Below are 24,932 nucleotides of genomic sequence, written 5' to 3'. Positions count from 1 at the left end.
CATTTCCACTGAACGGCCAGGAGCCTGTGAGGATCACACCACCGCGGATAAAAGTACAAGACTTATGTTTCAAGATATCTGACGACAAAAAGGGGTCAACCATACTGCTGAAACTAGAAGAAAAAAAGTTTCTAATTACTATTAACATTTACAATACTGCTGATAGCAGGGCCATGGAACTTGGAATAATTGTGGACAACCCAGGAAACAACATGCCAGGCACCATGCACAGGTATTTCCCCCAAATTTTCACGAAAGAAGACATTTTTTGAATAATGTAGCCCATCACTACGTGAGTGCAGAGACTAAGGACATACCATTGCAATAGTCCCAGGGCTGCAAATCTAGCGCATCTGTACTGCATCACATCTATTTGTTCTATTATATACACACTACACATACACTAAATATAGGATGGCCAAAGCATCAGAAAGGTTCCGGAAACATTGCAGCCATTTCTTCAAACTCTTGTGAGTCGCTTGTACTATGGCATGCACTATGTAATGTTAACTGCCGTTTTATGAGAAACTTGCCACCTCTTCTGATAGCAATACTTTATTTTTCTGAAAGACTAGAACTTGAAAAGCAAGGGAAAATGTTTAATGTCATTCCTTTTACCATACTGATTTATTACCAGGCTTAGACTCTATAGCTTCACAAAATCGAGTGAGGGTCTCCAATGTCATAGGGGAAAACAGCAACTCCCATTCTAGCTGGTAGCACCCACTTTTCATTTTAAACGAGACTGGGCTATCCCAAACAGCTCATCCACTGTGCCGTAAGACTTCCTAATAAATTTCACTATCTATAAAATGTTGATTAGTCATGCAGCATTCTGTAATAAAATCCCATAAACCCCACAAAACCGCACCCTGCTGATTTACACTGTACTTACAGAAAAAAAAAAAGAGCCCAATATACAACTCCATGCTTTATTGTTGCGTTATTGCCACACTGACAATTACAGAAAATTTCATTTGCAATCATTTCAAGGTAACATTTGAACACCTCCTATGTTTGCCTGTTATTGTAACACATTTTAAAAGTATCGATAACCATCAGTAGGCAACCCGGATCACCAGTTATGGTTATTTTGGGGAAGGTAATGCTTTGGTAAGGACACCTCTGTATAAACACGGATACCCCCCCCCAATATATAATATGCTTTCATACAGAGACATTTTCTAATCGTATAGGAATTCTAAAAGCCACTAAAGCTATCTCGAGAGTCATACTCCGTTGTACAAACTTACACATCCATCTAAGTAATCAAGGACAAAATACAGGTACTGTCTATATACGCTGCATATATTGCATGAACAATCAGGAGCAGCAGTTGATAATTCAAAAGCATCCACGTTGCTAACTTTTAGTATTAGAGTGGAAACGTGGTTTTACTTTCAGAAGCGCTTCTACCAGCTGTTACTGCACGTGGAGGAGGGGTACACAGCCCCACCTAACCGTGGGTCCTACACCGAGGTATGTTTAGTGTTCCACTGCCACCAAGGCAGTCGGCAGCGATCCGGCTCCTCTGGAAGGACACTTCCATTTGGCCAAAGGTGCTGCACCTCAACTCTACCGACCCCCCCCCCCCTTCCATCACCCCTGACTGCAGCTGGGGTCCAGGCCAACACGTCAGATGTAGGCACAGGACCAGCGGAGCCGAATCCTGCTCCCCTCACTCTCAAGCCAGCAGCTCCCAGCAGCAAGCGACCGATGCTCTGCTCTGCTGCTGGCTGCTGCTGGCTGCTGCTGGCTGCTGCTGGCTGCACCATCAACCAGATGCCGCCTCTTTCTGTCCCATCCCACCCCTGCAGATGTTCCCCCGGGCTCGACAACGCCACCCCTCACGAACGAGTGAATCACCTGCACGCTCACGAGCGGCTACAAACGAGGCCTGGGACGCACCGATGTCAGCAACAGAGAGAAGATCTTTAAAAGGGTGCATACCCTAAGACAGAATAACTCTCACAAACAACACTCACTCCTTAAGGCAAGTACGGTTATCTACTTAAATTGAAAACAAGGACTGCATGTAGAGGTTGTGCGTCATTCCTCAGGTGTAGCACAAATATATCCATGCATACCCTCTGCGAAGCATCACTTCCATTTCAAGCCTGTGAAGGGATGGAAATGCCAGGTCCCTCTCACCTACACGGGGTGAGTTATTCCACTTGTGAAATGGGCCGTATTTCACATGATTTTGTTGTTGTTTTGAATCAGCCGCTCCGGGAATAATTATTTAATCCGCAGAAATTTTTTAAAATAGTATTTTAAAATCTGTCCTCACTGGTTTCCTATACTATCTGATTTTAAACATAAATGAGCTAGTAAAGCCTCAAGCAACACCAAACTTTCAGTGAATGTTTGCAGCACTAGCTCCAGTTTTACAAACCTAGAGGATACTAAAGGCTGTACTGTATTTAAAAATTACTGTCAGTTAAAAACAGAAGTACACTTAAAACATGTAGGTGGAATGTCTAACAAATTATTTTCCTGGTTTTTTTGGAGATGAGTTGCAGAAGGAAGATAATAGAGCTCAGTGATTTTGAACTGTGCAATCTAAAGATTTAGTTACGTGGCCAAAACTAATCCAATCGCTCTATTTGAACAGTAACTTTTTTATTCCCTCATATTACTACTGTCCTTATTCACAATAAGAAGACTAGGAAAAAATACGATGCGCAACAGAGGTTTGGTCATAAAGTTAAACACGTTTACTAATGATATGTCTTAGTTTCAATCAGATATCTCAAACCTCAAGTTAAAAAAGAAAACCTGTTTTTCGCCAGTTTATTTTAACTTCAATTCTGGAGGGTCCTGAGCTCCTTCAGCTTGTTATTGGAACTAAGAAATCATCACCTCATAAAAACAGAGCCCCCAGAGAGACCCACGAGATCACAAATCCACTGCCTATAGCATCAATGTTCCTGTAGCTCTCATTCCTCTCCCCTTTCCACATCCACAGACCTCCAAATGGAAGAACCTCAGCAAGACTGTGCAAGTTCAAAGGGGTGCAAAGAAGATCCAGCTGGATTTCCGCCCACCTGAGAGTGTTTTTGGGCCCTTTTATCACCTCACTAGTGGAAATCGGAGGGCACAGTCACTGGAGTGCAATGCCATAGGATACTGAAGACTGGAAGGGCTCTATGTAATCAAGACAGCCACTGATTTCTATCTCGACACACACCACAAACTCCCTCCAGATGGTAAAGGTACTGGTACAAAAGGGCTATTCGTCCTTATTGGCTTAGCGTAAAAACTACATTAACTATCTGGTATTGCAATGCCACAACTAGAAGTACAAGTTTTAAGCTCATTAATCCTATTATTCATACCAAAGTTTTATCTTGGCAGTAAGAAAATCTTATAAAAAACCCCCACCCCTGATCAGCAAAATACTTAATAGAGAATTTTCCATCCGGGATAACAACTGAACAATGTCTTAATTCTTATTAACCCTCAAGAATTAAAGTAAATGAAACGGCATAATATTTTAGAGGTCAATTTTACTGATTTGAGTGTGAATCCTGAAGGGTTTTCATCTTCTTTTAAAAACTTATTCACTGATGGCAGTTTGGCTGAGGTTCTGATGGAGAGCTCACTTGCGAGGCTGGTGGATGTGCTGTTTGACATGTTGCGGGTGAGGAAGCTTTTCCACAGAAGGATGTGGTTTCTGATGAGCCACCTGAGCCGCAGCTGGAGGGAAGTCCTTATCACCCTGTTCAAAGAACACACCAGGAACAATTTCAGAAACCTTAAAAGCAGACTTTTCAGTTCGAGTGGATGTAAGTTTTAAACGTGTGAAAAGCAGGTGGAAATCAGTGTTGCGTGTTACCCTGAAGTCCCCCTGTACACATCCTACCTTGACATTCTTTTAGCCAACTTCAAAATTTCTCTTATGCAAGTTTCACTTCTTCCAATTCTACACACCATCCAAGAACACGGTATCTTAAAGTGACCCAAGGGAAAAAAAAAAAAAACAAAACCAATATTCCTATCTTCAGTGCTTAACAGCTCCTCATACTAAGCCACTTCCACTGGCTCTGTACGGCCAGATCTCATTGACCTGTTTGGTTTACACAAAGCAACCAGAAAGAGGAGACTATTTTACAAATACAGCAAGGCAGTGTGAAAAACCACCCCCATCAGAAAACCTACGGTAGGAGCGCCAGTTCTGTAGGAAGACAGGCAGGATCTAAACCCACTTTTGACTCCAACCTTAGGGGTGGCTGGCTTTTAAGTTTAACACGTTCTTTTGACCAGGTCTGGTGGCGTTAGTTCTCGCATGCTGCTGTTGGGCAGGCTCAGCTCAGGTGTACCCCTTATGCCACCTAGTTAGAAATGTCATTTCTAGGGTCAGTCCCACAAGGTTTCCAAAAAGCAATGGGAACCAACTACCACCAGCGCTCAGTGTCAGGGGGAGGAGAATAGCACCACAACTTCCCCGTTTAGAAATGGGGACAAATATATCATCAGCCAGAAACGGGCTGCATTCCACGGGCTCGTGGGGTGACAACCTCACGCGGAGGTATTTTGTACAAAGCTGACATCGCAGACGGCCTGTTCCACACCCGACCCCGTTTCAACCTACTCCAAACTCTTCCCTTCTGTTCTGACACAATTTTTTCTTTTTAATCTTGCTCATTAGGTTAACTTTTTACATTTCTTCACTTTGTCCTCTACTCCAAGTCGCTTCCAGTTTTCAAAGATCTGCTCTTCTCAGACCTGGCATTTTCTGCCTTCTTTCCCACTGATGCTGCTGTTTGCCTTTTCCATACCTCTCTGATCCCTCACACCTCGCTGTCTCAAATGGCTGATGGGAATGCAGCTCTTCTGTGACATGTGGGGACTGTCACGCTTGAGCAGATGACAGTCAGTCTGTAAATTTCAGCAGAAAACGCCTACCTTAGAATCAAAATATTGCAGAATAATTCAGGTTGGAAGGGACCTCAGGATGTCTCTAGCCCAACCTCCTGCTCAAAGCAGAGCCAGCTGTAAGATCAGACCAACTTACTCAAGGTTTTTGTTCAGTCTGGCCTTGAAAACCTCTAAGGACAGAGACTAAATAGCCCCTCCAGGCAACCTGCTCCACTGCCCGAATGTCCTCACGGTGAAAAAGTTCTTTTTTTTTTTTTTAATGTCTAAGTCAGGCCCTTCCATTTCAGTTTGTGTCTGCTGTCTCTCGCCCGTCTGCTGTGCACCGCTCCAAACAGCCCGGCTCCCTCCTCTTGCTAACTTCCTTGGAGATGCTGGGAGGCTGCTGTGAGGTCCTCCCCAAATCATCTCTCCCCTCCCCATGCGAAACGAGGTCTGTTCCCTCAGCCTCTCCTCCCAGGGCCGGTGCTCCAACCCCTCAGCCACCTTGGTGGCCTTCCAGCGGTCTCGCCCTGGAGCACCAACCCCTTCCACGCGCCGGGGGGGGGGTCCCAAACTGGATGAACCCTTCCAGATGTGGTCTAGAGAGTGCTGGAGCGAGGGGGATAATCCCTCCCTTCGGTCTACCAGCTGCTGTTCACGCGGCCCAGGACGGCTTTCTTGCTGTCTTGCACGTGGCTGGCTCGCGTCCCGCCGCTTCCCGACATTCTTCCAGCCTGTTGTCCTGGGGTGAGTGAGTGGGGGGTTTTTTGCTGGCAGGGGAGGGGGCTATCGGGGCGGCCCCCTGTGAGAAGCTTCTCGAAGCTCCCCCAGCTCCAAGTCAGCTCCACCTCTGCGCCAAAACTGAGCCCATCAGCTGCGCCTCTGCCAGAACGTATTTAAGAAGGGACGTGGTGAGGAGCAGTGGGACTGGTGAGGGGGAGTTGGGGCAGCTGCGTGAACACCAAGGTCAGTGGGGGAACGGAGGAAGGAAGGAGGGGGGAGGTGTGCCGGGGCAGAGACCCCCCTGTATCCTGTGGGGAGACGGCAGGGCGTCCCCCCCCTGCCACCCATGAAGATCTACGGTGGAGCAGACATTGATTTATGGCCTGTGGTTCCTGCTCAGTTGATCAAGGTTCTGTGCCCGAAGAAGGCCGGGGTCTCATGGGAAAAGGCAGCCCCACTGCTGTAATTCAGCGCTGGGAGGATTGCAGCATGCGGGGGTGTCCCACGCCGGAGCAGCTCGGGAAGGGCTGCAGCCGTGGGAGGGAATCCAGTCAGAGGAAGTTAGTGACCCATGACGGAGCAGTGTGGGGAACGCTGCGGCCCGTGGGAGGGACTCATGTTGGAGAAAATTTGTGGAGGACTGTCTGCTGTGAGAGGGGGACCACGATGGAGCAGGGGGTAACAAGTTCCGGACACTCCCCTCACCGAAGATGAAGGAAGTGGCAGCGCTGCCTGCACCCCCCATTCCCTGCCCCTGCGCCCCTGGGGGAGGAGGTAGAGATATCGGGAGCAGAGCTGAGCCCGGGAAGAAGGGAGGGGTGGGGGGAAGGTGTTCTCAAGATGGGGCAATGCTTCTCACTGTCCTACTCTGTTATGTGTTGTTAGTGTCTGTAATAAATGTATGTTCTTTTTTTTTTTCTTCCCCTAACGAGTCTGCCTTTTGCTCGTGATCATAAAGGGGGATTTTCCCCCATCCCAGTCCTATCTTGAACCCCAAGCCTGGCTCTCTGTCCCTTCTCATTGCCGGAGGGGAAGGGAGAGAGAGCTGCTGCATTGTGGTTGGCTGTCAACCAGGCCCAAACCACGACACTGTCCAGGTCCCTCCAAGCAGCAGCCCTGCCCTCAAACTTATTAACTGTTTCTCACAAGTTGGTGCCATCTGCAAAACCTGATGAGGAGCCTTCTGTTTGATAAAGACATTCAACAAGGCAGGTCACGGTATACAAACCTCCACTTGACACTGAGGAGAGCTATTTTATACCAGGAAGCTTGAAAACACAATTGAAAAATTACTCCTGTTTCAAAAAAAGCATTGCTAGGTTTTGTTTGTTACTTAGGGAAGAAATTTTAACACACGTTTGGGAGCTACAAAGTCTCAGAAAATGACAGAACAATTTTGCTCTTCATAGGTTATTAAATAAACTGGTAGCTGACAGCTTACTGGAGATTAGTACCCCATCAAGTAACTGATTAGCTGAAGCAGAGGTAGAAAATTAAGAAAATAGTTTAATTTTTGAATCTTTTGCATGCCTACTAAACAGGGGGCCTGTGTTCTTCATGTCTGAGATTTCCTAAATCACTCACTCAAAAAAAAAGAAAAAATCACTACCCCGTTAAAGTGCTATCAAAATTACTAAACACTCACGCAATAATTAGTTAGAAGTAATTAGGCATTTAAGTGCCTAAATAAGTATCCACCTTGGTGCAGACGGAGGTCCAGGACATACAGCAGTGTCTGTCCACCACCCTCGCAGGGTAGGGACAGTGGCATCAGCTCGCTCTTTCCACCTACGGGATCTGACAGAAACCCCGTCACACACCCCAGAGGTGTAAGGCCGTCGTAATAAAGCTACCCATTACGTAAAGGGCTAGTTAATACTAATGATTTCCCTCCTAGATTTCCAGGTCCCACCTGCTGCTAAAATCCAGGGAATAGCGCCGTAAAGTAAAACGGTATAAGTGATTTTAATAAATAATTTCAGTTATTTCACACGAAACCAAAAAGAATGCTCAAAGGGACTTACGCAAATATAGAAAACATAAAGCCTCTTCTCATAAAAGGGGAAGGGGAAAGAAAAAGATTAATTTTGCTCTGATCAGTGATAATTCTGAAAAGCCTACAATAATTTTTCTATGATTCAAAAAATTTTAATGATAATCTTACCCTAGCAATGACACCAGAGATGAACACCGCTGGTTTAGGTGGGCTGAAAAAAATAAAGGGGATTATTTGTACAGATTATTTAGAATGTAGAAACAAAAAGTACATCACACATACAATGCAAATAAAAGTGTTATTTTTGTCAATTAATGAACGCTTCAAGTGGACAAGACAAAGTGTTATTTTTGTCAACTAATGAACACTTCAAGTGGACAAGACAAATCAAAGTGTTATTTTTGTCAATTAATGAACACTTCAAGTGCACAAGACAAATTTCATCTTCAAATGACAACTACCTTGCTAGTTCTTACTGCAGCCAAGAACAGACCTGCAGGTTTTGGCTGCTATTACTTCACATTAGTTGTGACAGCAGTAAAGCCTACTGCAACACCACTCCATTCCTTACTTAAAGCTGACAGTGTTTGCTTGTTTGCACTGGTTTCTTAATCCTCAAATTTTATATATAAGCTGTCAGCAGTACTTCAGGCTTAGTATATTTGTATTACAACAATGACGCTGTAGTTGGACTAAACTTATCGCTGTGATGGAGAATAAAATAAAATTCAAGTTTATGTCTGTCAATCAAATGGATTAAGATACCGAGTCTCAGAAAAAACAACACTCAGTACTTTAAATCATAGATTCCAAAGCAGATATTTATCTACTCTGTTACACAGAAGGCGAATCACATCTGCAATAAAACAAAGGTTTATCGACGTGGGGGGCCAAAGTGCAGCCAGGCTGAACGGTTCATCCCCAGGGGAGGGGGGGCATTGCCACAGTGTCTAAATTAGAAATACTCAGCACTTCAGTGGTCTCCTGGGCAAGTAAAACCAGAGGCGTGGAGAGGCCTGGAGTCTGCAGAAGGATCGAGGCTAGGAGCTCCAGAAAATCTCCCCCAGCAGAGGCAGTATTCCCGTAAGAAAACCGTGCGACCCGAGGCACGGCGAAGGGGAGGGGAGCGCGGGCGTAAAGCTGTGCCCCCCTCCGAGCACGCCCCTAACCCGGGGGCTCGGGGCGGGCGGCTCGTTACCTCGCACCGTGGGAAGGGTCCCTACCTTTGGGGTGTTACAGCTGACGAGGTCTGAGCAACGGCAGGCAAATACAAACCAAATGATTTATGAAGGGAACGGGACCGGCTGTTATGACGCACTTTGCGACCACACAGCTTGTGAAGATTTATTAACGTGATGTTACGTGAAGTTAAGGTAACAAGCAGCACGGTATTAGATCTCGATATAATGGTCCAATAAATATTGCCACAGCCCTGGTTAAGTTGCAGCATTGGTACACAGTCTCTGAACATCCTCGTTATTTAATAGGACTCATCATCCCTCCTACCGATTTTTAAAAAGTCAGAAAGACAGGATCAGAAAAAGGGAGAAAGGAAGGAAGTTCTGCTCCAAAATACCTCCATTTAAGAGACCAGTGATATTTCCTGCAATAAGGAAGAACATTTTGATAGCTGTATTAAACCGCTTTGATCCAATTTTCTGTTAGTATAAACTAATAACAAGCGAAGATCAATAGCAAAACACTTTCATTTTATCCTAATTGTACTGAGCCAATTAGCATGTTACAGTCTGCATGAGATTTCCTGGATGCTAAGTAACTGACTCAAATAACTCTGAGAAAACACAGATGCACTGCAGTGGCTTAAGATACCATTCATAAACTAACACCGTGATATTATAAAGGAAATGAACAGTAAATGGAAAAAAAAAAAAATGCGTGGCAAGTTATTCTTCAACTATACGTGGAATCTGACTTTAGTAACACTCACGAGAAACAGTTATTTGTTTGACATTGCGTTATTAACAATACTGGATAGTGAGAAATTCAAATCAGATGGATTTTTTTCTCATATTCTTACCACGACCTTTCGGTGTTCACTATGCTTGGATGATGCATGAAATTCAAATCAACATTTCCCAGAAAGAGCCTGTATTTGCTGAACCCGCTACAGCTTGTCTGACCACCACACCCCGCAGGATCTGCTGTGCTGCATACTTCTTGCTTTAACGACGAGTGAAATGCTCTATGGTTTTGGCCAAAAATGACAGCTGGAAGGAATCTCTTGCCTAACAGTTGTTTCAAACCCAGCTTTCCCCATTGCATGGTGCCGAAATCTTCTCAGAAGCCCCTATCTCCTGTTTGAAATGCCATGCTATTAATATTCAAAGGACCCAAGCTTGCAAGTGCCAAGTTCCCTGGTACACAATAGAGCTGAGAGGGTTAGAATATTTGTCACGTTTCCATACTTGCTTTTACTTGGTTGTATGTGTCTTTGGCTAAGGAATTAGGATGAAGATTCCATAAAGATCGTTTTCATACTGAGTTAAGCTAAAATCCAGTCTGAGGTTTACATTTCGGGTAGTATCGCAGAAGTAGCTAGCATATCTTTACAAAGAAGACAAAAATCAGCCATGCTATTTTCCTGGTAAAAACTATATCCTTCCGATATAAAGCATTTATCTTGAACTCTATCATCAAATAACATATTTATCCTTGTTTGCACGCAGCCGGTTCTGCGACCACCTTCAGTTGCAGCGTCTGAGGAAGAGGACACTAATTAGGACTACCCCACGGGCACGTGGTAGGCACCAAAAGCATCTCGCACTCACTTGCCTAGGGTTCACGCGGAACATTTTAGGATAGCACAGGGCAATTCACTGACACACAGGGAACAACATAACAAGAAATGAGAGTCGCAGTAACGTATCTACACCCAGATGCAGAGGGACGGATTTGTCCCTGACATTCACGCTTGCTTGTCCTCTCCACGGATTTTTTTTGACAGGACTCTTCTTAGTCTCCGCTAGATTTCCAACTTTTCAGTGGAAGGACTAAAGGGAATTGGCTTCCCGCTCAAGCACCCTCTATCCCCCAGTCACAAAGATCTTTGACAGAAATCCCCGGCACTCATTCCTGGCTGACCGGAGTTCCCACACTCAGCTGTGGGCACACACTGGAAATGAGGCTTCACTTCTCAATTTATTACAAAGGCAAAATGCTTCGCTCCCATGGAAGACACACCAGCCTATTAGGAAGCTCGTTTTCATACAATAATTATTCCCTAGTAGGGGAAAAGACAGAAAGCTGGCCAGAAACGTGAATGATTGAATGTGCCTGTATTTAAGTTCTTATGCTAAAGCCACTGGCTTTCCCCTCGTTTTTACCAGGTTACATTGTCCCAGTAAAGATCTTTTAAAATTGAATATTATTAGTTATCTTTGATGATCTACAACACCAGAATCAGGCTGGAGCACGTATAATCACGTGTCTATACTAATGAAGAATTCAGCAGATCAGAGAAAGGCCTGGATAATCAGTCACCGATTCACGCTTTAATGTAATTCTTAACGAGAGAAATCTTTCTAGAGATGAACTTCTTTGCAATAAATTCAATCTCTACTGCCAGACTCTCAAACCATTGGTTTTTGCAGACCCAGATGAGCTGCCAGGACCGTAACTCTGTAACTGCACTTGGGGACATCTACTGGGAGTGCAGTGTTGCAACATTACTCATCATCTTTCCCAAGGACCTACCGAAAATAGAAACAAAAATGGAGCATATGCACAGGCTATCATCACTACATTTGTGAAACACTTTCAAGTGCTTTAAATTCCATTGGTGTTTTATGCAAAGCAGAACCTACATTTCCAGTATTTTGTAGGCTGTGATGGTTGCTTTGAGTATATACTTAATCTGATGAAAATCGGTTTGACAGATGTTGCTTTGAAGACGCAGCATTCCTTTGTCTAGGCATCAGTAAACAAAAAATCATTACTTTGACAAAAACTGATTTTGAGTATCCATATATGTGCTTTACAGCTATTTAATGCACACATTTATTTAAAATTAAATAATAGCCACAGCTGAGATCGTGTAAGGAATAAAATGGCATGTTGGCCAAAACTGCTTAGTGTGTGTGTCAATACTTTCAGAGCAAAACCTTATTTTATTATAACATATGGAGGAAAAGAATGCGTCTGTTAAGATCTGAGCATTCAAAGAACTTATGCTGATTTTACGTGTGTGATGCTGCTAAGAACTGCATCTGTTTAACATCAGACTCTCTGCTGGATTCACTTATCCCGATTGTATTCAAATAAAATAAAGATTTCTATTATTTCATAATACTTAGCTTAAGTAAGATCTTTATCTGACAGCGCAAGTAAATCACAAAGAAGATGGAATGCTTGAAAAGATCGTTAACTAGATGAAAGGAGGCATTAATAATACTAAATTCTTACGCCTTCACCTTGGAGGGATTGGCTGGCAGACATACTGTAAAGACAAACGCTCTGACATTGGAATTACTGTGCAACCTCCTACAGGCGGCGGAACAATCGGAGGGCAGATGAGTATTTATCCAATTCTATTTAAAATACAGAAACTGACTAAATTAGTTCCCCGGCTGAACAGGGGACGTCCTGGCTACTGACCACACCTACCTGCCCATGCAGTGGTATGTGCACCAACCCGGGCAGGGGCTAGGCACGTCCACCGGCCCGGCCCCCCGTTTCCCGTGGAGGACCGTGAGCATCGCTCCCGGCGCGATCCGGAGCAAAGACCTACACTTCAAGTTGGCAAACCCGGGAACAGAACCGTGCGTACGCGTCGCCCCGTTCCACGTGAACTACAACAGCTCCTGAAAAGGAAAGGAGGCTCGCTGTGGCCAGGCAGTGCCGAAGACTAGCGCTTCGCGTTCACTGGCGATCAGAAAAAGCAAGACAGCATGCTTAGGACAAATAAAGAATGAGAAAAAGCAACGGTAAAAATAGTACCTCACAGTATGCCCCATTTAAAATACTGTATTCAGGCCAGGAACTCCACAAGTAAAGAATCAGAGCAGAAATAAAGATGGAAAAAATAGCTGAGAGATCATGGAGAACCTTCTATGTGAAGAAGGAGCTAAGAACTATTTGCATACAGTATACAAAAGAGTGGAGAACATTGTTCCCATTTACCTTCATTATAATGTAAGTAGAGACACCTGAAGAAAGTAGAAGGCATACATTTAAAACTAATAATAGCAGATACCTTTAAAATACCGTAGAATTAGATGCAGAGCCTCCTGAAAATAAGGCAACGCCAAGATCAAGAATTTAGTCAGATTCGAGACTAGAATTAGACATTTATATGACACATACCTATTCACATCCATTAGGATAGAAATCCGTAAAGTTATATGAACGCCGATGCCCCAGGGCTCAAGTTATCCTGTCGTGGTTTAACCCCAGCCAGCAGCTCAGCCCCGCGCAGCCGCTCTACTTAAAAGAGGACAGAACTACGCAGATGCAAGGCTTTTGTTAGACTAGATTTTTTGGTCAATATAGGTAAAAAAGTTAAATACAATAAAACTACATCAAACATCTTCTAAATGGGAACGATTCATACTTGTCTTTTCATACTTGTGGGAATTAATGATACGGCTTATCACTGGCAATCACCTTCTGCTATTTAAGTGGGCCTGGCAAACAGATACACAAAATATATAAATAACAGCACGACGCAGCGTGCAGCCAGCATGCACCTCACCCCTCCAGCACCCCCAAACACCAGGGACTTGAGAAACGAGCAGAACCTTCTACTGAGGAGCCTGCCCTGTATTTCCTTCCTCACTTCCAAGTAAACATATCATTCACTCTCAAACAAGTCGCTTACATAAGCAAAATGAAAAGCACATATGAGACAGTAAGATCTGAAGTTACCTGTCGATCCCCTGACTGTTCCCTGACTACGGCGAGTTTTGCTATTTTCTACCTTGTCCTGGCATGACACTCGCCCCATGAACAGAAAGCTCTCCAAATATGCTGAGCAGAATTTCATCTTCAGTCAACAGAACTTCAGATTATAATCCTGTCCTTATTTTTCTGGAATTAAAAGCATTTTGGCCTGTTGTTCAAACCATCCAGCTTAATCTTAAAGGTTGCTTAGAAATTCGTATTTTCTGCTTCCGAAACATGAAAGCTAGCTAGTCTTAGTTGCAGACTAGAGCCTCTTTAAAGATGTCCAGATACTTCTTTATAGGGGTGCTTATTTTAATTTACATAGTTGCCTTTGATTTTGGCATTGTCTGCGAAAATAAATTCCAAGATGATTAAAAACACAGAGATGATTAAAAACGCATTTCTCATCAACAGAGTAAAACTAACAAGCACACTGCTCATCAGCTTGCCTGAAATACTTTCCCATTGGTTATGATATATTTAGGTTATTCATTTTCTGGACGGAAAAGTAATAATTAGTCTGACTGACTACCAGAGGGAAATATTCTAGCTGATTGCATGGGGACATACAGTATCTGATATTCTATGATAATTTATCCAGTTGGGGTCATTTATTTATCTGCCATAGCTTTCAAACCTTTAAAATCACCCACAGGATGGCACTGTTGGACCTCTGAGTATCGTGTAATGTGAGTAGGGAACAACCTCAGAGGAATCCAGATGCTGTGGCACATACTAAGCCCAGTAAAAAGCAGTACTTCCCCTTGATGCCCAATCCGGATGAAACACAATACAGATATACACACAAATTCATATACGTACCTACGGACACTACTTTTGGCAAACAATTTTCTTGTCCCTGTGCACCAGTCTGTGCCCCCATACACCCCGCGAGATAGCTTCCACTCTGCCAAATTTTCCCTTTTCCTATGCAGGCAAAATTAATGCAAGTTTGAAGGAAGAACTCAACGCCCAATCAGGAAATTTTAATGACTATTTGTTTTGCTATTCACACACAGGCAGATTGTGTGTCCTGATCTTTTAACGAGGTGGTAAATCACCGGCCATTATATTTAATAGCAACTGATTGACATTCATTGTTCTTACATTCACTGTCGATGTACTGCAGCATATGGCCCGATTAATCTCACCAGCCTCTCATTCATCTTTGTTTTTAGCACATGCGTTAGCCATAAAATATTATTTAAGAAGTATATCCACCACGTCTTATCTTGTTGCATATGACATTGCTATCAGAGAGTAAATTTTCCTTCATGCCTTCTTCTGATCACAAAAAGAAGATTTAAGTATTCCACCTTTTCTATAGACTCAGAGGACTTAGAAATACTCTGTAATTCTCCAACTACTGGTTCATTTATTAGGGTTCAACCCTGCTATCATGGTACCTACATTTAGCTCTCAGTGAACGTCATGCCATGGGCAGCCACCGCAGCATTAGCGCACTTTGTATCTGCAGCCACTTAACCGTGGAAAAAACGAGAACTAGGAAAACTGACATAAAGCAAGCAGTACTTAAAGGGCGACACGGCTCAAGGGAAACTCTAAACTAAGGAGTGAAGCCGGGCAGACTTTAAGCATTTGCCAAACGGACAGCAAAGCCCGTGGTGCGAAGGGGGGAGAGAGGACCGAGTCTCCCCTGTGTTAGTCGAGCGCCGAAGGGCGCCCCTGGGCCACGTTCCCGTGACGGTGACACCCTCCCACGCTGTGACTGTCGCGACCGTGGGCCCTGCGCTCCAGCGTCTCGGCTCCCGACGCGTCAGCTCCTCCGACTCCCAGCAGAGGAAAGATGGAGCGGGACTGGAAAAACGGCGTGACACCCCGACTAGGAATACACGATGTCCAGTGCAGTGAAGGAGACACGGAGTATGAGCTAATGGGCGGGTGAAAATCTTCTCACTCCTGTGCAGGTAAATCTGTGTTTGTCTCAGAGACACGCAGCGGTGGCCCAGAACTTCCCAACCCTTCCTGTTAAGAGTTCATACCTGAATCTTGCTTTCTGATGGCACAAGCCATTCATCATTCAGTAGATGAGCACCTTTCACTCTCCTACTACCTTGAACGGCTGAAATATTGCTTCTTATTACCTCAAACTACACGGCAGACACAAAGTCAAATGTGCATGCATGCGCTTGCACGTGCGTGAGTCCTACGTCTTCCGCAACCACAGCACTACTGTGAGGAGTCCTAACCCAATTTTACACCGCGCATTTTGCATGGGTTTTATTCTGTAGTTGCGCCCTACTGTTATGTGGAGTTCTCCAATGCAACTGCATATTAAAATCAGCATTTTTTTTTTTCACTTCTGTGGCTGTTCACGGCTCTGCCCGCAGCAGAACAGACCGTGATGAAGTTCTTTGGCCATTTCAATAGGCCGTTCCTAGGAAAGCTTTGAGCGCAATGAAGGGCGCTGTAGAAGGTCATGAAGACACCCTGGTCGTATCGGATCCCATGCTGAAGACTCTGCGATCTGGCAGTATGGGCCAGGAATTTGCTCTAGTTCAAACCCTGCCAAAGTTATCGACACAATTCTCCCTACTCTCCAGCGGCAAGTGGTGTTTATAGAGGCGTAAATCTTGTCAGAGGAATAAGAGACCAGTAAATCCCAGAAGCTGGAATTCCTCTTTATTCAGACACAGAAAACAAAGAAAACATTCCCCAAGTACACAACCTTATATTTAGAGCCCATAAAGGAGCAACAGAAGACAGACTTAAAAAATGTTTTCAACTTAACAGCTTAGTTTTAAGAGTAAAAAAAAAAAACCCTAGTCCCTAATAAACTTAGCCTACCTAGGTTTTTAATGTGACAAAAGGAACAAAGTACTCTAAAATGGATTCAGATAAGGGTGCATCTTTGTTTAAATGAACTTGGAGAAATTTCCAGGTGAGCTCTGTTGACCTTAGAGGAAGCAGCCACTTAATTCCTCTACCACCATTACTACGCCTGTTGCTGAGCTGTGGCGGTCAGAAAGGCAGCATTTTCATTTTCCTTCCAGAAACATCCAGTCACCCGAATGCAACCAGAACAGGCTGTTTCTTCCATTTTAATCTTAATTCGATTAAATGGTTTAATTTAGAAGAAAACCATCAGATATTACTACAATTACCTGCAAAACTTCCACTGTCAACGGGACCAGAACTTGGTATCAAGAAAATACACGGTAAATGACCTTGAAGAAATCAATAGCTATGGGATTCAAAGAATTACAATCTGAAAGATTTCAAGAAGAGTTCTTAGATGTAAGCTTTCACTCAGTGTGAAATAAATGTCTAAACTTTAAGAGATAATAAAAGCCATGACAACACAAATGGGTAACAGATCAATGTGCTGTTAAATCTGAATACAGTTCTATAGTAGTGCCCATTCATGTCAACTGGATATAGAAATCTTAAAGCAACTACAAACTCCTGAATGTCAATACCACTGCTAATTTTTCTGTTCATCTAACAAAATCTAGTTTGCTAGACCTGTCACATCCTGGTGCTCCATTTGTTCGAATGGCTTTTAAATGATTTAATAATAGACAAAGCAGTTCATTTCCTGTCGTGGTTTGAGCTCAGAGAGCAACTGAGCACCATGCAGATGCTCACTCTGCCCCTCATCGCCAGCACTGGGAAGGAAAAAAATAAAGCAAAAGGCTCAGGAATCCAGGTAAGGACAGGGAGGGATGACTCCCCCATTACAGTCACAGGCAAAAGACAGACTTGTTAGGGGAAGAAAAAAAGAACATAAATTTAATAGACACTAACAACAACACTTAACAGAGTGGGACAGTAAGAAGCATTACCACATCTTAAAAACGCCTTCCCCCCACCCCTCCCTTCTTCCTGGGCTCAGCTTTTCTCCTGATATCTCTACCTCCTCCCCCCCAGCAGCACAGGAAATGGGGGTGCAGTCATTCCTGCTGTTTTTAACTCCTCAAGATGGGGGGAACTCCTCGTGTTCTTCCTCTGATCCCTCCTCGTTCTCCTCTCACAGAAGACAGTCCTCCACAAACTTTCTCCAACATGAGTCCCCCTCCCACGGGCCACAGTGTTTCCCAAGCTGCTCTGGCATGGGTCACCCCCACATGTTGCAGTCCTTCCAGTGCCAAACAACAACAGAGGAGGCTGCTTCTCCCCACAGAGTCCCAGCCTCCTTCAGGAACGGTCACCTGCTCCAGTGAGGACTCTTCCACAGGCTGCAGGTCAGCATCTGCTCCACTGTGGACCTCCACAGGTGGCAGACACACACACACACAGAGCCCCTGCTGTCTCACCATGGGATACAGGGGCCTCTGGACCAGTGCACCTCACCCCCTTTCCTCCTCTGTTCTTCCACGGACCTCAGTGTTCACACAGATGTCACAGCTCCTCCTCACAACTCCAACTCCTCCTCTCAGGTTCCCCTTATTCAATGCGTTATCAGAGGCACAGCCACCACTGCTAATTGGCTTGGCCTTGGCCAGAGGCGGGTCCGACTTGGAGCTGGGGGAGCTTTGAGAAGCTTCTCAGGGGCCACTGCTACCAAAAGGAGGTAGCCCCCTCCCCTGCTACCAAAGACCCTGCCACTCACGCAGACCCAGCACGTTTTCTTAAAAAAGTCCTATAGGACCCACAGAATGGCAGCTAACCACTTGGCAACATTACCTTCTACCATACAGAACAGGGTTAGATTACATTTTTTTTTCTGCTTGTGATGCACACGTAGTTTTACTTCTTCACTTTGGTTCTGCAGGACAAATAGATCAGTCTGAGGAATGAAAACGAAATGAAACAAGCATGCATAGTCTCAGCTGAGTTTACATTTAACAAACAGCGATGTGGTTGGTACTTTATACTGTTAGTCTGTACTAGTATTTTATACTGGTCATTTCCATACAGAGTACAACAGAAAATAAAGACACTAAAAATCACTCATTTTATTTTATCTACTACCTGATGGCACAGTTCTGGCTAGATTGCTGTCTAATGTTATGTTTCTGCAGTTTTAACTGAAGGGTATCCTCAGCAAAAATAGTTTTTCCAAAACAACTACCTAGTGGTAGTAACTATGGCCATTGTCTGGATGTTACAAGTGGCTACATAATAATGGGAGTTGACTTAAGGAGTCATTAGCCTACTCGCCTTTGAAATCAGGGACAATGGGCACAAGTAAAATGTACTACTTGTTTCAAAAATGAAGTGTAGCCGAGTATCAATCTAGGTTAGATTAGCAAATAATTTTTTTTCTAAAGATTTCTCGATTCCTCTGTATGCTTCAAAAAGCCATTTCTGTCATCCTGTGTGCAGTCGGACATATAAACATTTTAATGAATAGATTTTAACTTGCTATTGAACCAGGATATACCTTTTGTAGAAGTCTATTAACATGCAAATGCAGAGATCTCTCCTGATTCAGAAGGTCATTTTTATTCTATGTAGTTCAACAGAGTAATGGAGCCCCAGTATGTCAGTGTGAAAATTACTGAAGAGGTATGACACTGCAATCAGATTTTCAATTAAACAATTAAAAGGTGGAAATAGTAATTGTCACAATAACTGCACCTTCTATCATACAGGTGCACACATGCACAAAACCAGGTGTACACATTTGTAAATGCTATACTGCATGACTCTTCATAACGTGGTACAACTTACTGACAGCTTATTCTTTTCAAATTTAAACATTCTGAAGAAACATTTTGTAAATATGAGACATTTCCATTATAAAAATATATTTCCCATTATTTATCTCTTCATTCTATTAATTTTTCTTATATCCCTTCCCACCATTAAGGCTCCCCAATCTGCTGGCACATAAACATCTGTGTAATGCTGACTCTTCAAATAAAGAGATCAGTATAAAACCCATCACCATTCAGTTTTTATTACAAAATCAAGCGGTTAGAGGGAGCTCAAGATCTCCAGGAGCCGGAACCAGAGGAGATTTTTAAATGGTACTTTTTGGCAGAGGGTACAGGGGAGGTAAAGATCCTGTCCTGCTCCCCATCCTCTCCAGCTCTAGCTACCTCTAACAGCCTTGGCCCCCAAGGGCTAGTTCCCAAACCAGTAATTTTTTCAGTTGTTTTTAATAACCACACAATAACTGTGCACAACAGCAAGTTAATCACCAAATTGTTTATTTTCTAATGAGTAATGTCTTCGAATAACGTATCTCCAAAGCCTGTGCTTTCCTGAGAAAACATCTCTAACTTACCACATAATCACTTCACATGTAAATACAGAAGATCGGGAATTTGGAACTTGTAGCAACCAAATTTTGCTGCAACCGAATTTTGCTGCAGGCTGGAGTATAAGATTATGTAGTGCCTGATTCAGCTAAACTCTTCTGAATTCACATGATCTCAGAAGCAGCTGAAAACCTCTGCAATGAGAAGTCTTGAAAATGCTTTAGAGAAACTGCACCATTCTGGATCTTAACTTTCTTCTTTTTTTCTATCACAGACTTAGGGAGAAAATTAAGGATACACTGGCCTAAATTGCCAAGTCAAAGAACACCGAGAAAGGATACAATGACTAACCTGCTCACATCAGGAAAACTTCCCATGAAAGATAGCACTGAGAGACAGAGATAGTTGAAATCATACTGACAGAAATACATGTATACGAGAAGGGTCTCACATTCTACAATAAGGGTCTAAATTCTGGTTTGATATCTTACAATGCAGATAAATCTTAAAAATTTGGCACCAAAAAGAAAAACAGAAGTCTTCATTTAACTGAAAATTATATATATTATTTGATTTTTTTATTCAGATGAGACAAAATTCTGAAACATAAAACAATGAAGGTCAATGGAAAGTAACAAAGATGTAACAATAATGTATTTTGGGAAATGACGTCTATCTGTGGTCACTTCTCAGTCTCATAGTGATTCCCAGAGCACCTACCACATGGTAGGCGCAAATTAATTGGTGAGGCCAGACTAAAATTCAGGCTGCTCCCACACACATAAAGCTCTGATCCAATGAATATCTAGTCTCTGATGGGGGCTGAAAAAAACCCAATTACATGGATTACTATAGGTTTTTGGTCACAACCAGATAGTTGTGCTTAAGAACTCAAAATCAGAACACAAGAAGCCAAATTAATGCCCGATACATTTACTGTTTGTACTTGTATTCACTTATAATCCTCCTTTCACATTATTTCCCAAGATAACAATTTATAAACTGATATATGTAAACTTTTGATCAGGAAACAGGTTTGCACACTCTTTTAATGTCTTTTCATGTCACCCATTCATTCTGAGTTTATCACCATGAAAAAAAGCAAAAGAGCAGGTGTAAAGAGAACGTTTTTAATTTATCAAAAGGCCAAACCATTTTCTAATTTTCAACCTCTATATTTACGGCAAAACTCTGTATTAACCAATATGGCATTCCTATTATTAACCTGCACTTCCAAGAGAGGAGACAGACCTCTTGTGTATACTTGCTCTGAATACTTGCCACTATGACATTAAAATTGACAGAAGGGTATTGGGCTCCTGTCATATTTATTTAAAATCTTTATACAGAAGTTGTCCATGGAGACACACCCCAGAGACCCAGATGACAGCAGTGCTACTGCTGCAACGTAATGGCCAGCTGCAAACGGAAGTTTAATTTCATTTTTGTCTATCAGAGGGATCTCTTCTAGCTACTTTCAGTTGCAAACAAAGAGAAATTTCCACAAATTTTACAGCAGCGATCCTTATTCATAACTAATACATCAAGAGAAGTAGGAAGTAAAAAAGCGTACAGGAGCTTTAGGTGAGGAAAGCAAGCTTTGTTATGAAGCTCGGCTTTGAAAAACATCAGCGTTTCCTGATGCAACACAGAGAGAATAATAGCACAATCCACAGTTCAGAAAAAAACACGGTGCAATCATGGTACTTGATCTATGAGTGAAAGTAAGAGAAGGGCCCATTCCTTCCAAAGACAGATAGGTCAAGAATTTTCTGAGTACTGGTCAGAAGTACAGTAGGTGAAGAAACTCTAGAGGCGAGGGGAGGGAAAGGATGGGGAAAGAGGAGGGGAAAAAAAAGGGAAGAAAGGACATCCTTTCATTTGGCAGCAATTTGCTGAATAAGTATCAAGAAAAATTTCCTAAAACACAGTGAAAGTAGAAGCTCCTGCGACAGGCCTGGGTGACAGTGCAGAGAATTATCCAGGGACACGCTTGGTGCTACAAGAGGTAGGTATCGTGTTTTGTAGACAATAGTAATACTAGAGAGAGCACATGAAAAGGCAATGCAGAAACTCATCTACGTATGAGTTCTGGTACCTCTGCTATTTCCAGAACCCTAGTTTCCATATAGACCACTGGAGATCCTCAATCTTTGATGAATCCAAAAGGTTATGACTTCAGCATTTGAAACAGGACGCTCACAACCGTCCACAGCAGAAGAAAAACACATGGGACATTGCCCGCGCTCTGTTACCTGCTCTGTGCTGGCATGGTACAACCATGACGTGCAACAGAAATTATATACCTAGCATTGTGCCAAAGGGGGAAGGAACTATGAGCATCCGTGGGAGTAATGGAAGTTGTGCTGATTTTAGTCTGCATTTGTTTTGCAGAGCTTCACGTAACATTAAGGGTGTTAACGCAGAACGGAAACACTACAGAAAACATGAGCTAAGCCAATTCACTAAAAAAAAAAAAAAAAAATGCTCACCCTGAAGTAATTGCTGTCTTTTTCTAGGTCTCAGACTGGCAAGCAGCCTCTCATAACCTTCTCATCAACCGATCAATATTCAGCAAGTCTAATTTTGATATCACTTAGTGTTACCTCACTGTCACTCTTGGCATATAAAGCAATTTGACCAGCTGTTACCATTTCTTTTAGGGATGGTAATCTTGAGGAACAAATTAATTAAAAACTTAAACCAGGCTGACAGGTATGACTATTCAGTGGTGGGTTTTAAATGGAAATGCATATTTAGGACTTCAGGAAGGCTTGTATTTATTTCAGGTAGGTCAGGTTTTCGATCAGATCAAAATACCAGCAGCAACGTGAAGGTGCAATTTTGTGGTGTTTATGTCTTTGGAAAACCTACAGAAAACCTATTCAGTATCTCAGCTATTGTGCACATAATGCACCAGTTTCAAAAGCAGTTTGTAAACCCGAAGACTAGGTATTTTCATTAATATTCCCTGCCACAATTTCCAAAGGGGTTAGGCATTCACAGTTTCACTCGATTTAAACAGGAACGCTGTACCTCTGAAAACTGAATGAAGAGTATCAAGTAGGGTACTTGCACTTGAGAAACCACTTCTGAATTTTCAGTAGAACGTGTAACTTAGCCTGCATAACCACTGTCAAAGAAGCACGACAAAAGGGAAACATCTGATACAACCCCCGGGAAAAATGTGAAAGGAATTTGAGCACGAATACACAGATTAAACAGGACAGACCAAAAGAGCTGGTTGTCTACCGCCTCACACAATATCTTGGTTTTTAGTCTACATAGTCTATTCTTCCATAGCTAACCGGTATTTTTCTCCAAACAATCTGGTTCTAATGATAAGGAAAGACAATATTGTGCAAAACGCGGACTCGGTAGCCCAAAAGATCATAGCCCTTTTAAGCACAGACCAGGCAGGCAACGTAAGCAGAGGCCAACTCAAATACCATTGCTAACGTGACCTTGTCCCCGGAGCTGCACATCAGTGTGTTCCCAAGCGGTTTATCCGAGTGCCACTCAGGCGCTGTTAGCAGTGCCCACGGACACGCCAGGCCACAGATAACACTCGTCACTGCAGGGGTGCACCGGCCCAGTGCCCAGGGCAGCCTGTCTCCGGAGGTTCAAACGCCCACAGCGCTGGTTCCATGCCTTGAAGATCACCGGCTGCCTCTCCCTTTGCGAAGCAGGTCGCTGTGCACGCGTATTTTCCGCCCGTAGAACGCACCCGCCTGACGCTGGCGGTCGGCTGAGCACAACTCGGATCAGACCGTTTGGCCCCAGTAAAACTGCAGAGATAACCAAGAGGTGCTTCCCCACTGTCCCATCAACCCAGCTCGTGACACCCGGGCACGCCTGCCTAAGGCGTCACTCTGAAAAAACTCGATGGCTCTCCTGGGTTATCTGGTCTCTAGTATGTGCTGCTTGAGTGGCTCTTCCTGGACAGTGGCACAAAGGACAAGTGCTTCCTCTTACTAAAGGCCTGCCACTACCTTTTAGATTGATTTAAAACTGCTGTCTTGGATTATATCACTCCTTTAAGTCTCTTCAGACTACTCAGGGTATTGGACACACTCATTCCTAACCTACCCCCTGGCCATACTATTTACAGAGTTCATAAAACAAGTGTCTTCAATGATTCTGCTTATTTTTGAGAGCTAGAAGAGCCAAGTCTCAAAGACAACCAACACTGGCAGAACTAATGAAGCATATTACAAGACCGGAATGACAGAGCAGTCCACAACAGACCCACAGAACGGCTGAGGTTGGCAGGGACCTCTGGAAGTCATCTGGCGCAAGTCCTTGCCTAAGCTGGGCCACCTAGAACAGGATGCCCAGGACCACCTCCAGGCAGTTTTGACTATCTCCACAGAGAGAGACTCTACAACATCTCCGGGCAACCTGTGCCAGTGCTTGGTCACCCTCACAGTAAAAAAAAAAAATAATAAAGTGTTTCCTGACGTTCAGAGGGAACCTCCTGTGTTTTCACTTTACTCCCATTGCCTCTGGTCACCACTGAAAAGAGCTTAGCTCCCTCTTCTTTGCACCCTCCTTTCAGGTATTTAAACATATTGATAAGCTCTCCCTGAGCCTTCTCTTCTCCAGGCTAAGGACTCCTGGCTCTTTCAACCTCTCTTCGCAGGACAGATGCTCCAGGCTCTTCCTCATCTTTGTGGCCCTTCAGCGCCGGGACTCTCTCCAATAATTCCAACTCTCTTGTACTGGGGAGCACAGAACTGAACACGATCCTCTGGCATTATCAGTGTGGTGTCACCTGCAAGCTTGCTGCGGGTATGCTCTGCCCCGTCACCCTGACCACTACTGAAGACGTTGAGCAGGATTGGAACGGACCCAGTGCTGACCACGGGGGTACGCTGCTGATTATTGGTCTCCAACGAGACTTCGTGCCACTGATGGCCACTCTCTGGGCCCAGCCGTTCGCCAGTTTTCAACGGACCTCGCTGCCTGGTCAGCCAGCCAATACTTCACCATATCACCTCTACAAAGACCTTATGGCAAGACAGCACTGAAAGCTTTACTGAAGTCTAGGCAGACAATAGCCAAGGCTCTCCTCTTGTCTACCGAGCTGATATTTTCATCACAGAAATTTGTCAAGGATGACAAATTGGCGAATGCCGATCACCTTCTCGTCCTTCTAGTGCCTGAAAATGGTTTTCAGGATTAGCTGCTCTATCACCTTCCCAGGCACTGAGGTGAGGCTGACCAGCCTGCAGTCCCCTCGCTCCTCCTGACTGCCTGTTTGGAAGTGCTTATAAGCGTTG

At 43.7% G+C, this 24,932-nt stretch overlaps 1 protein-coding gene across 2 annotated transcripts in view; it reads right to left on the bottom strand.

Annotated features, from left to right (window-relative positions):
- Positions 1-918: 918 nt before the first annotated feature.
- LOC104360733 (death associated protein) overlaps positions 919-24,932 on the bottom strand; it is a 62,130-nt gene continuing 38,116 nt past the window's right edge. For both annotated transcript variants that reach the window (XM_042806901.1, XM_032989080.2), the window contains exons 3-4: positions 7,748-7,790; positions 919-3,721 (exon numbers count right to left, since the gene is read on the bottom strand). In XM_042806901.1, the coding sequence (XP_042662835.1) occupies positions 3,602-3,721; positions 7,748-7,790 (163 nt within the window). In that variant the 3' untranslated portion in view covers positions 919-3,601. The remainder of the gene's footprint in view (positions 3,722-7,747; positions 7,791-24,932) is intronic.

This window comes from Tyto alba, unplaced genomic scaffold (genome assembly GCF_018691265.1).
Source record: "Tyto alba isolate M040663 unplaced genomic scaffold, T.alba_DEE_v4.0 Super-Scaffold_48, whole genome shotgun sequence".
NCBI lineage: Eukaryota > Metazoa > Chordata > Aves > Strigiformes > Tytonidae > Tyto > Tyto alba.
Note: the sequence above shows the minus strand (reverse complement) of the source record. Positions and strands in the feature narration are given on the sequence as shown.